Raw genomic sequence first — 13,576 nt, 5'->3', positions numbered from 1 at the left:
TCTCATTCATGTTTTTCTATCTCCAGCAACAAGTTCAGTAGTAATACCTGCCACATAGTAGATGTTCAGTAAATATTTGTTAAAGAAATATATCTATCTTATTTCAGCCTTGTAAGAATCCTATGAACTAGGTACCCATTTTATAGAAGCAGAAATAAAATCAGGGAAGTTCAGATAACTTCCTCAAGGTTGTACAGCTTAGTAAATGTCAATGTGGATTCTAGCCAAGATATTTCTGACTTCAGTGATTGTTCTAAACCATTAATACTTTCTTACCATATAGTCTTTTGCAGGAAATTTAAACGGTATATATGACAAAGTTCCCAGATAATAAAGAATTTGATTTAGCATTTCATTAGCACTTTCATCAGTAAAATCTTGGGCCTATCATCCTAGAGTTGAAACCTTCAGATCATTAACTACCTTGTTTTATTTGAAAATAAGGGAAAACCTCTAGCCAGGTGAACTGATTACACAAAATTATAGAATATTTTAAGTCATAGAGCCTGGCCTAGATCCTTGAGTTCCCCACTTCAGTCTTATAACACATGATTCATAAAATTAATTTTTGTTACGTTTTAAATTTCATTTCTGTAAGCTTGAATTTCCAGATAATAAAGCAGATAGTGAATTTCATTTTATTAAAAGTGTTTCTTTAAAACTGACAGAATATCAGCTTGCAAGACCCTCTGATGCAAACAGAAAGGAAATGTTGTTTGGAAGCCTTGCTAGACCTGGACATCCTATGGGGAAATTTTTTTGGGGTAAGATACTAAATACTTCATCTTATTTCATATTTTCTAGTTAAGGAAGATTGAGAATATAAAAAGTTGATAAAAAATGGAAAATTGTGGGGTAAAGGTAGGTAATGTAAAAGGTAGAGTAGCTAGGTACCTTTTACCTTTTAGGGTAGGTAGGTAGCTTTTCAAATATAATGCCTATATTTGGTTCTCTAACAGTGAATATATCAAGAATAGCACCTAACATTTTGTGAATGCTTTCTGGGTGTCAGATACTCTGCTAACACTACATGAATTATCTCATTCATCATCATAACAATGTTATGAGCTGGGTATCATTATCATCTCCATTTGAAGTTAAACAGGCTAAGGGAAGTTATTTAATTTGCTTAAATCACACACTGGTGGATGTGGGATTTGAACCTCTGTTTATTTGATTATAAAGTCTGTGTTCTACCCCAACCTGACATTTCCATTCATCAACAGAGATTCAGCAATGATTTCTCTAATAGTTTTTGAGCTGTGACCTAATTTTGTTTAACTGGTAAGCTGCTTAAATGGTATCTGTTTTTCATAAAGGCTTTTTCTTAGTGTTAGGATCAGTTATAGACTCATATTAATCCTCTTGACCAAAGAGTGGAATCTGGGATGAACTGATTTAAATAGGAGTTCATTCAGAGGATGTTTTGCTTCCCTGAATATATTGTACAGTTATATACATTTTATATGGAATCTTTGCTTTATGTGGTTTATTTTTAAGAATTATGCAGAATATTATTAAAATAAGAGATAAATCCTGAATTGAATAGCAGACTAATTATTAAGAAAGGAAGTGTAAGGCAATTGTTGCTAAGGTTTTACCAACTAGAGATTAATTTCTTACGTGTTAAAAGAGACTTTGAAATTGTTTCTTGGGAATTTTTGTTTTATTGATATTGTTATTTTTATTATTACACACCAATTCAATATTCTTGAATCACTTAGCTTATTTTATTAATTATATATAGTAGCAGAGCATGCATTGTTGGTATAGAGACTTTTAATACAGTAAACTTTGTTATATCTATAATCTTTTTCATCTTTTTATAGGAAATGCTGAGACTCTCAAACATGAGCCAAAAAAGAATAATATTGATACACATGCTAGACTAAGAGAATTCTGGATGCATTACTACTCTGCTGATTACATGACTTTAGTGGTTCAGTCCAAAGGTATCATTACCTACTATGTCCCTCAGAATTACTCTAAAGTAGTACTTTCTTAGGATTTGTTTGCCTTGATCAGTGTTGCAGTGTACTGTTAATTACTTTAGTGTGTGATCCTAATATGAACTAAAGGAAATCAGAATTCGGAGAGGTCAAAAGCTCAGGGAAGCACAAAATCATCTGATTCTCAGGCAAATGTTTTTTTCTTTCTTATAGATACAGGTCTTATCTCTAAGCTAGTCTTTGAGTATACTAATGTACTAATAGGTCATAAATTCATCTGTTAAGTTACATTCAGCTGCTGCCTCTTCTCTCTCGTTTTGCATTTAATCGATATTGATTATAAACCCTTACAGGGGAAGGTGTCTGTCTTTCATCCTTATATAGGGTCTACTAAAATGGCATTATTAATTGAATTCCATCATGGTGATGCTGGTAGAAGTATCTTAAATGTAAAATACTGATCAGTACCTTTATTTTTTTCCACCTTTTATCATTATCTTCAGTAACTTGTGTTAACTTTTTCTCATTTAAGATATCATGGTAGCTTTCTTTTGTTTTCTTTTACATTTCAATCAACTTAATCTGTTTTTCAAAGTTAATAAATTGCTAAACTATTCCTTTTGACATACCTTATAGTTTGCATATTTTCTTTTTCAAAACTAACCCTCTCATCTTTTTTTTTGTTGTCGTTAGATTTTTAAAAATTTTTATTAGGGAATTGGGGTAGGGTAACAGCATTGGGGAATTGAGGAAGGGGAACAGATAAGTTGCTGTCATTTTGTTCTTCAGTCTAATTGTGGAGGATGTTGCTTCACTGGCCCATGTTGGTATTATCATTGCGTTCTTCCCGGGTGAGGCAGATCAGTCACCGGCCACTGGATGGCTGCTCACAGCGGCTCTTGGCAGCTCGCGCAGGCTGCCAGCCACTCATGGTAGCTTATGGCAGCCCACTGCAGCTTCACTGCAGCCTATGCCGTCGCTGGCGACTCACGGCAGCCCAGCTGCAGGTCGAGCTGTTGTTCACCATCTTAGCTATAGAGGACAGTGTCACTGGCCCCCATGTGGGATCTGAACCAGGGCCCTGCTGCTCAGAGCTGGCGTCCCAAGCCAGGTCTTAACCAACACACCACTCAGCTGGCCCCTAATCCTCTCATCTTAATATGAGTCTGTTCTTTACAAAATTTTGCTCTTTCATTATCAAAATTAAGATCAGAGCCGACTTAGCACTTAAGTATAAAACATTTTTAGGATCAAAATTAGTCCACTAAATTTGACTTGAATGTAAAGTTATGAATATGGTGTGGTAGAAATGGGCATTTAGATACTTTTTACAACATTTGCTTAGAATAGGCAATTTCATATTCAGTATGTAATATTAATTTATAGTTTTTAATTTTTTTTTTTTTTTTTAAGATTTTTATTGGGAATTGGGGGGATGGGAACAGTGCTGGGGAATTGGGGGAAGGGGAACAGACAAGTTGCTGTCGTGTTTTTTTTTTGTTGTTCTTCAATCTAGTTGTGGAGGATGTTGCTTCACTGGCCCAAGTTGGCACCATCATTGCGCTCTTCCCGGGCGAGGCAGATTAGTCGCCGGCTTCTGGACGGCCGCTCACTGCGGCTGCTGGCCGCTCACGCTGGCTGCTGGCTACACATGGTAGCCCATGGCAACCCACTGCCACAGGGACTGCAGCCTACGCCGTCACCGGCGACTCATGGCAGCCCAGCTCCAGGTTGAGCTGTTGTTCAGCATCTTAGCTGAGGAGGGCAGTGTCACTGGCCCTCATATGTGGGATCCGAACCGGGGCCCTCTGGCATCCCAAGCGAGTTCTTAACCATCGCGCCACTTGGCCGGCCCTATAGTTTTTAATTAATTATTGTTTCTAAATCTGTCATGAACACACATTTTTCTTCAGCTAGGTATTGTTTCTTTTGCGTTCTCTTCCTTTGTGATGACAAATATAAGAGCATATTAATGATTGTTGCAAATTTACCTTGTACTATCTAGACTCAATTGATTTTGGAGATTTTGCATTTATTATACTGTTTAAAAGTTAAATATTTCTGTAAGTAGTATAGAATAAATTCAGAACTTGATGAGTGTAATTTACATCTTGTGTTTTATATCTTGGGTCATTTCATTTGAGAACTAGTGAAACTCATGTTTCTGGTTGAATTAACAAACACTATCCAGTGATAGTACTGAGTCACTGGGATAAAGCTAAAAGGTTTCCTTTTTCATTTAGATCTCCTGTTTTAGTAGAAATTTCAAAATAATTTCTTATGAAATAAGCAAAGAATTAAAAGTAGAAATCATATATATATAATTCATATATATAGAAATCATTTATATATAGAAATTTTATATATATATATATATGGAACCTAAGAAATTATATATTTATATATATATATATATATATATATATATATATATATATATATATATATATATGGAACCTAAGAAGAAGACTTATGGATTAAAACCTCAGCAAGTGTAAGTTAATGTAAAATAAATGGAGTATAAAAGTACTCATGAGATGCCAAGAAGAAGGGTAAGTGTAGTATGGATTAATTGAGAGAAAACTTCCTAGAGGATGGTTGGTATATTCTTATCTCTTGGCCCTTCACACTAGCCTAATGATAAAAAAAAATATATATATATATATATATATATATATATATATATTTTTTTTTTATTATTTTTTATTTTTTATTGTGTGCTTTTTCTAACTTTACCTTGGAGAAATAAAGGATTCTAACAAAAATATATGTGTCTTAAGGTTTTCTTAACTATTGTTATTTTTTGTTACTTATTACTGGCAGGCAATGCCCAGGATTAAAGTATCCCTTTGTTTTATAGTTAAAGATCTGTGAGAAATCTAATTGCATTTCTGCCTTCAATAACAACATTGCACTTTCCTGTTTCCTTCCTGCCCTCTCCCCAAGAAACACTGGATACTTTGGAAAAGTGGGTGACTGAAATCTTCTCTCAGATACCAAACAAGTAAGACATTTATTTTCATTAATCATACGTTTTTAAAGAGGTCTTATCCTCTTGTATAAGTCCCAAAGGTTTTTTTCTTTTGGTTTGTTTTTTAAACAGGTGATTAAGACCTAAAGTGGTTTAGCAAGATTGCACAGCTTTTGAGTGGGAAAACTAAATCAGAACCCACATTTCTGTAGTTGCTGTAATTCAAAATTTATAAGCTTGTAAATTTGTAGTAAGGGGTAATTCTGAAGAATTTATGTCTCTTTTTATATTTATTCAGAGCTTTTCTGTTACTGTAGAGAGTGAAACTGTGATATGAAAGCAAGTATTGTTTTTGAGAGGCAGAATATATATATATATACTTGTATCCCCTTCCTGAAAACAAATTGTATTTTGAAAGTTTGTTTTTTAAGTCATTTGTTTGAAACTTGGAATGCTTTTCCCCATAAAAGAAATAATCTTGTAGATGATGATTGACTTTGCATACTCTCTGAAAAGTCAATTTCATATAGTTGAACCAAATTATCTTTTATTAGAAATTGTATATAGTATGGTTCCAGTACAGAAAGCTATTTTTTTGTGTACCTCAAATTCATCAAAATAATACAAATATTTAAAAGATACTTTATTGTTACAAAAAATATAAAAATTTTAATTCTGAAGCAATTAAGTCTTTTTCCCACTTCTAGCAGTTCACATTTTTTGTAAAATAAATGAAATCAGTTTTTTTTCTTGTATCAGGTGAGTAAGCTAGACTTTTTCCATTTCTTCGTTCCAAGACATAATTTATTTTAAATTTATGAAAGAAAACTTTAAAATGTTAAAATAATTTGTAGTAACAACTGATTATTTATTATTTTCTTGGCTTTATGTTAATTTCCACTGATAATTAGCAGTACTTTTTATGTATGAAAAGATAATGAAAGCCATGCCAAAGTTGCAGGGTTGTTTTATTTGTTTATTTTTGTTTTTTGTTTTTACTAAGAAATTAGTATGAGCTATAGAAAAGTCAAGTGGCAGATTGAAACTTGTTTCACTGAAACTTTTTAGTAAAATCAAATGTATATTGAATAGAGGGTCCTGTCAATTCATTAGGTCCTGTCAATCCCTCATAAGCATTTAAAAAAATTCTCTTAAATAACATTCATTAATAACTTTAGTTCCTTATTCAGATGGTTAAGAAGTCTTCTAGGTATTTAATTCATAATGCCCATGTTTTAGAAGAATTAATTACGGCATCTTCAACTAGATGGGAAGTCTAGAAGGAGAGTCCATGCCTTTTAAATACCATAGTGCCTAAAATAGTGCTTTTTACCTGATAATCACTCCATATATATTTGTTGAGTTAAAAAAAATTATCTCTTGTATAAGTTTTTTTCCCAAATGGCTTTGTATAGGAGAAGAAATGAAGTAGAATGTGTTGAGACAGAAAATATTGGGAGGAGAGATCCCTTTAATTTATTGTTTTATATTTCTTGTGAGTTTTAAAGATGTTTGAATTATTGGGACTGAGGTTAAGAATAGGTTGTATAGTTCAGGATTTTGTGGCTTTGTTGCCATCTATTCACTTATATCTAGAATGCTATTCAGCCAAGAGTATGTAGAATAGATTATAAATACCTATCAGTCAGGTATAGGTATCCCTAAAGATACTGCTTATAAAGGCTTTTGCCAATTAAATTTTAATATATTTGTTTTATTTTCAGTGGGTTACCCAAACCAAACTTTGGCCATTTAACGGATCCATTTGACACACCAGCATTTAACAAACTTTATAGAGGTTCGTGAACCAAAGGTTTAAAACTGTTTGAAATAACTTGAGCGCATTCTCTAAAACTTAATTGAGGCTGCCAATTTTCTTTGAAAATGGGAACACAACAGAAAGTACAGCTGGGTTGGAAAAGGGAGTAGATGGACTGTAGAGATCCAGTTAGCTACTAACTAGCAGCAGATTGATTGGTCTGCTGCTACTTGGGTCTGTTTCATGCTTTCCCCCTGTTTTTCCCTTGTTCCCTTTTGTTCATTGTTTTTTTTTTGTTTGTTTGTTTTTATTTCTTACCTATTTCATTTTATCTATATTCTGCTCTTTTTTGCCTTTAAAAAGAGAAAAATAGAGGAGGGGAAAACACTTTGGAAATTATTTCCTTTTATCTTTATTATGAAAACAATTTTGTTAAGTGAAGAAAAATTTAAAGTATAAAACAATTGGGGTGTTGCAAATCATCCCTAAATCTTACCATCCAGAGAAGTCATTTTGGTAGATTTCCTTTTGAGTTTCTGTAGGTATATTTTCTTAATGTAATTGAGATTCTGAAGATATATACACGTCTATCTTTTGCTTTTTCATTTAATACTACATTTGTAAGAACTTCCCAATGAGTCATCACATGGTTATTTGTCCGTATTGAATTTTGCAGAAACATTCTTCACCATTTCTCTTTCTTTGCTCTTTTTATCATGGCAGATTTTTTTCTCTTTCTCCTAATTACCTAAGTGTTCCCTCCTCCTCCTCCTTCACCCCATTTACAGTTTCTTTCTTCTTCCCTCCCTATGATAAATAATTTTTGTCACACCCGTTATCTGCTGCTGGTTCCATTCTACTTAAGCTGACTCTCCTAGAGACAACTTATTTTCAGCTGTATTTTTTCTGGCTTTAGATTTTCTCATCATAGAATCACAAAATAATAGCCCTGGGAAGAATCTTAGAGCAACTTCAGCCTAATCCACTTACCATATCATAAGAAAACAAATTCAGAAAGATTTAAATGCAAGTGATTTTCTCAAGGTCATAGAACACATATAGCAAGATGGTGGTAGGGATGGATTTCAACCATGGGTCTCCTGACTCCTACCTAGTCCTGTATGCTTTCTTGTAAGAAGGGATCCATCCTAAGGAGCATTTAATATTTTGATAATTCTTTTATCTATGCTTTCTCTACCTATGAATCGAAATTGAAAAGAAATTCACAAAAATTGCACTGTTCAAATTGGAAAATTGGCAACTTGAAATATATTATAATTGCATTGTATTTAACCTTCTCCTATTTATTGGAGGAAGAAATATATTGAATTAAAAAAATTCATGTAACATAGTAAAAGTTATGGAGGAACTCTTATATCTATTCTTCTGAAAAATATTTTTTAGTTGTTCCAATCAGAAAAATTCATGCTCTGACCATCACATGGGCACTTCCCCCTCAACAGCAACATTACAGGTAAGAGTTCAAAGGCAAGTTTACTCCATTAGTTACTGAGAGTCATAGTTTTAAAGCATATTAAATGGTTTAAATTTGGAGGCTCTGGATTTATAAACACAAGACTTGGACCTCACTGGTCTGGGATTTTTCAAGCCTTTTAATGTCTTCTTGGTTATAAAAACTAGAGCTTACTTATAATTAGCTACCTTTTCTGAGCCTTTGAAATTAAGTATCTTAGTGTGAATACTTACTTTTATAATTATTTCCCTGAGTATTTTGAGTACAAAATATATTTTCTTATGATTCATTTGCCAATGGTGACCTTATAGTTTGATCTTGTCAAAAGTAAATTTAAATAATTTTGAGCCTGGAATACGACTACAGCATAAATCTCAAGGACTTACTCCTATGAGTGGGAATGACTGAGGGCAGATTTTTACAAATTAGGGAAACATTTACACTTACATCATTATCTTATTTGAACAGTATAGCATGGGCCAAGACATTCTTTAAAGATAAGGATCAGTCAATGCCTACAAATGCTTTTCTAATTAGAAACAAGTGGTAATGAACTGATAAAAATTTAATCTATTTTTAATTTTTTTTATTATTATTTTTTTTAGCTGAGCCATCCTGCCACCTGTTGGCAGCTCAGCAGCAGCTCAGCTTGAGCCCGGACTCGAACCGCTGTTGCTCAGAGCTCATACTCTTGAACGAGCTCTTAACCAACTGAGCCACTCGGGCGGCCCTAACCTATTTTTTAAAACCATTGCTAATGAAACAAAACCATGAGGACAGACACACAAGCATATGGAAAGGAAGTACTGTGTATTGCTTAAGCTTAGTAAAAAATGCTTTTTTAAAAAAGTATATGTTAGAATATTCAAACAAGTCCTATAAAGTTAATAACAGTATGCCTGCTGTGAGACAGCAGAGAACATGTATTGTCTACTTGCTTTTGGTGCAAGGATAGTATATGAAAAAGTACTGATTGAGTAGTTATGTTAGAGTGTCCCCAAAAGTGTTAAAAGTATAATATGCATATTTAAAAGCTTATTTTATTTGTTTTAAATTTTTACTATGAAAATAATACATGCTTATAAAACATTAAAATAGGATGAAAGGAGAAGCACAAATTGGCAGTTACAAAACAGTCACGGGGATGTTAAGTACAGCATATGGAATATAGTCAATAATATAATAACTATGGTGTCGGGGGGTACTAGACTTATCAGGGGGATCACTTTGTAAGTTATATAAATGTCTAACCACTATGATGTACACCTGAAATTAATATAATATTAAATGTCAGCTGTAATTAAAAAAAAAGGGACAGAAAGGTACTAAGTAAAAAGTCAAGTCTGCTTCTCCTTTTCTTGGTCTCTGTCCTCAAAGATATGCCAAATATTAATAATTTTATATCCTTCAAACATTAAAATAATGAACATAAAAGATGTCTTACTTGTGTAAATGGAATTATATATACCTTCCCTTTTTTGGCATTACCTATTTTCTTAATTAACAAAGCCTGTTTTTACCCTCTGATTACTAAGGTAGTTCATTGTAGAAATCTTGAAAATACTGAAAAGTAGAAAATATTCATTCATGATTCTGTTTTCTAAATACTGTTAACATTTCTGTATGTTTCCATCCAGTTATTTAATTTTTGTACTGTTTATTTGTTTTAACATGATGTTGTATCCCCAAATATGTGAATTTCCAGTAAATTAGCTTTTTGGGGACCCCCTTTTTTTTTTTATACAAAAATTTATCCCTCCAGAGTTATCAAATACAGTACAGTTGGCTTTGTTCAGATGCAAATGTATAATCAACTGGATTCATTCATTAACTGATTTGTTCTCATCCATCAGTCTTACTACAGATATAATTCAAGTTCATATTTTAAACATTGTTGTGTGGGCTTTGGGGATTGCTTAACATAGTTTAAATCATAATATTATATTTTGACTTCAAGAATTTACTGAATATACTTCTGTGAACTAATTTTAAAATTTGAGAGTGTTTAGATTTCCTAACTCAAGTCTATATATTTTTGTTTTGGTAGGAATACATTTTTGAAATTATAGTAGAAGCCAGTGGGAAAAGACAATTTGAATAGAATATATACAACTACTTAGATTATTAAAGTATAATATATTATTATATAATTAAGCATTTTATACCTGTTATGCATTTTCATAAAAAAACAAAACAAAAACCCTATGAGTAAGTAGTTAGGTAAGTGAAGAGAAAAAGAAAAATATAGAGAGGCTGAGCTTCTCGGTCAAGATCATGCACTTACTTAAAGGAAAAACTAAAACTACATGCTAGATTTTCTGATCCTTAAAGCAGCACATTTCAGTTTACCACAGAGACTGATGGAATACTGAAAGCTTTTACAAATGGCAGAGTGATTCATATTGCATTAGTTTCTAAAATGGTAAAGAATCTATATTATTTTCATTTTGAGTAAAACAAAATTGTAAGATTTTACTTTACCGTAAAAAGAAGTAATTTTTGTGTCCAAGAGAAAAAGTAGTAGTCTTAAATTTTGGAATGATTGCTGTACTTATTCAGTATTTCAGATGAAGAAGTTAAATTTTACTATGTTTTCTGTCTTTATCTAGATATCAAATTAGTTATAACTGTATGTTTAGTAGAATTTATGTGAGAATAAATTTATAATCATATTCTTAAATATCATTGTCTTAACAGTATGATTTTTCTGGTGTATTTTAATACTTTAATTTTTAAAATTTCTGACCTTCATATTTTTTTAAAAGGGTGAAGCCACTTCATTATATCTCTTGGCTGGTTGGACATGAAGGCAAAGGCAGTATTCTTTCTTACCTTAGAAAAAAGCAAGTATTAATAACATGTAGCAATCTCTCAAAAAGAAAAGACAATAAGTGTTATATAATCCATTTTCTTCTCTTTGCTTTATCTGCCAGGAAGCCTAGAATCAAATCTAATGCTTAATTATAGTCACGTTAATAACGTAGATTATTTTACTGGCTATATTATGTTTGTGTATTTCCTTGGGAGCACCCTTTTAGCCCATGTTGGAAGTAGTTGTACATAAAATTAAAATAAAATCATAAACTAATAGATTCCAGAATTACATAAATGATTAGCTCTAATCAAGAATTTAGATTTGATAGTAAGGAAGTTAGTTATTTAAATGCTGTGGATCTCTAAGCTTTCCCAACCCAAAAGGTAAACTTTAATCAGAACTTCATTGGGCAGATAAGTCATAATAAATACGTGGGACTGACCAGTATATGCAGCCATGTTAGCAGAATATTTCCTAATGCAGTTTGGTACTCGTTTAAGTTGTCAAGCCAAATAATAGAAATATAGCTTTAGAGTCAGGGCCAATACATTCAAGTAATTCCTTGATTGATTTCTCGATGCACTAATTCAAGAATGGAAAGGTAGGTGAGAAATTTAAATAAGTACTTTAAAACAGTAAGTGTGTACTAGCGCATTTAAAGAAAGCTGAGAGGGCAGGGTTATTATAAAAGAGTAATGATATTGGGTACATATATGCCTTACACAGTAAATGTAAGTAAAGCTTTGAGATGTACATAATTTATTCTTACTGAATTTTATTATAATTTGAGACTATTCTGGCTTCCTGTCTCCTTATTTTAGGTTTTTAATATTGTGTTGTTCTCATCAACAAAAACTACTATGGCTTCATAAAACTGTTAATGTTTTACTATTTTGCAACATATATTAGTGTTTCTATTAAACAAATAAATGTGGCTATTATTTCCTTCTAGTGATTCTAGCATGCACTACAATTCCTTGGGGGGCTTTGTGCTTTTAAAATTTGTGCTTTTAAACTTATTATTGGAAAACATGTTTGCATCAAAGGCAGAACTTCCCAAATTTTACATAAAAAACCTATTTTGTTAATTTGATGTATTTGTAGATTATCAGTCCCAAGATATTGATTGGATTAATTTTTCCCCTCACTGTAGGTGCTGGGCGCTTGCGCTATTTGGTGGAAATGGTGAGACAGGATTTGAGCAAAATTCTACTTACTCAGTGTTCAGCATTTCTATTACATTGACTGATGAGGGTTATGAACATTTCTATGAGGTAAATAATTAAAAAGGGAGAGTTTTGAAATATAGATATCACTTTATGCAAAAGTATAATCAGAAGTTTTGTTTTTAGGTGGCTCATACTGTCTTCCAGTATTTAAAAATGCTGCAGAAGCTAGGCCCAGAAAAAAGGTAATATATGCTTTTTAGAATTCGGCCAGGAGTCAATCCTAGCATGTTTTAGCCTTTCAGCTGCTAATAGACGTGCTTTAGTCCTGCCTTGATCCTTTTTTCAGGCATTTCCTGCCTAATTTCTTTTACTGGCTTCATATTCTTGTTCCTTTACATGTGAATGTAGGTTTATGTGGCCAATTAAAGGTTTACATGGCCACTCTGTTTATTTTTATGCTTGTTTTTTTCTTGCTGATGATGCTAATTAGAAATTTAAATACGTATTCTAATTGTAATTATCTTTTTTCACAGAATTTTTGAAGAGATTCAGAAAATTGAGGATAATGAGTTTCATTACCAAGAACAGGTACTAGAAGTCAAATTCTTTTTGAATGTTTTCTGTGACCAAGTTGAAACTGGTATGGACATTGTTCCTTTTTTTGGCAGATCCTTAAAAAGTTAAACATAGATTTCCCATATAAGCTAGCAATCCCACACCTAGGTGTACACCAAAGAGACCTGATGATGTACGTCCACACAAAAACTTGTTATGCAAGTTTCATAACAGCATTATTCATTATAGCCAAAAAAGTGGAAACAACCCAAATGTCCATCCATGAATGAATGGTTACACAAAATGTAGACTATGCATACTATGGAATTTTATTCAGCAATTAAAAAGAAATAAAGTATTGATTCGTTCTACAACATGGATTAACCTTGAAAACATCATGTTAAATGAAAGAAGCCAGACATGAGTCACATATTCTATGATTCTGTTTATATGAAATATCCAGGATAGGTAAATCCATAGAGACAGAACACAGATTGATGGTTGCCAGTGGCTGAGGGGAGGGGGTGATTAGGAGCAACTGCTTAATGGGTATGGGTTTCCTTTTGGGGTGATGAAAATGTTCTGGATCTAGATAATGGTGATAGTTGCACAATTTTGGGAATACACTAAAAACCACTGAATATGCTAAAAACACTTTATTTTTTATTATTTTATTTTATTTGGTGGAAAGAAAAGCAGGTTTATTCAGAATTCCGGCATTCTGGGAGGATGGCAGACTCCTGTCCAAAGGCCAACTCCCTTTATTTTTATTTTTTTAATTTTATTTATTTTTATTTTTTATTGTGAAATACACATTTTTTAGAATTAGTTTCAGCTGTACAACACAGTGCAATAGTTATACTTTTTACCCCTTGAAGTGACAA

General features: G+C 32.4%; 1 protein-coding gene across 1 annotated transcript in view; it reads left to right on the top strand.

Moving 5' to 3' along the window:
* NRDC (nardilysin convertase) overlaps nt 1-13,576 on the top strand; it is a 67,934-nt gene that overhangs the window by 33,338 nt on the left and 21,020 nt on the right. Inside the window, exons 6-14 of the mRNA XM_019625935.1 lie at nt 669-764; nt 1,830-1,952; nt 4,896-4,953; nt 6,645-6,718; nt 8,084-8,153; nt 10,919-10,996; nt 12,122-12,242; nt 12,321-12,379; nt 12,671-12,725. Coding sequence (XP_019481480.1) covers nt 669-764; nt 1,830-1,952; nt 4,896-4,953; nt 6,645-6,718; nt 8,084-8,153; nt 10,919-10,996; nt 12,122-12,242; nt 12,321-12,379; nt 12,671-12,725 — 734 coding nt within the window. The remainder of the gene's footprint in view (nt 1-668; nt 765-1,829; nt 1,953-4,895; nt 4,954-6,644; nt 6,719-8,083; nt 8,154-10,918; nt 10,997-12,121; nt 12,243-12,320; nt 12,380-12,670; nt 12,726-13,576) is intronic.

Source organism: Hipposideros armiger, unplaced genomic scaffold (genome assembly GCF_001890085.2).
Source record: "Hipposideros armiger isolate ML-2016 unplaced genomic scaffold, ASM189008v1 scaffold_646, whole genome shotgun sequence".
Classification (NCBI taxonomy): Eukaryota; Metazoa; Chordata; class Mammalia; order Chiroptera; family Hipposideridae; genus Hipposideros; species Hipposideros armiger.
The sequence above is the reverse complement of the archived record's forward strand: the minus strand, read 5'-3'. Positions and strand labels throughout refer to the sequence as shown.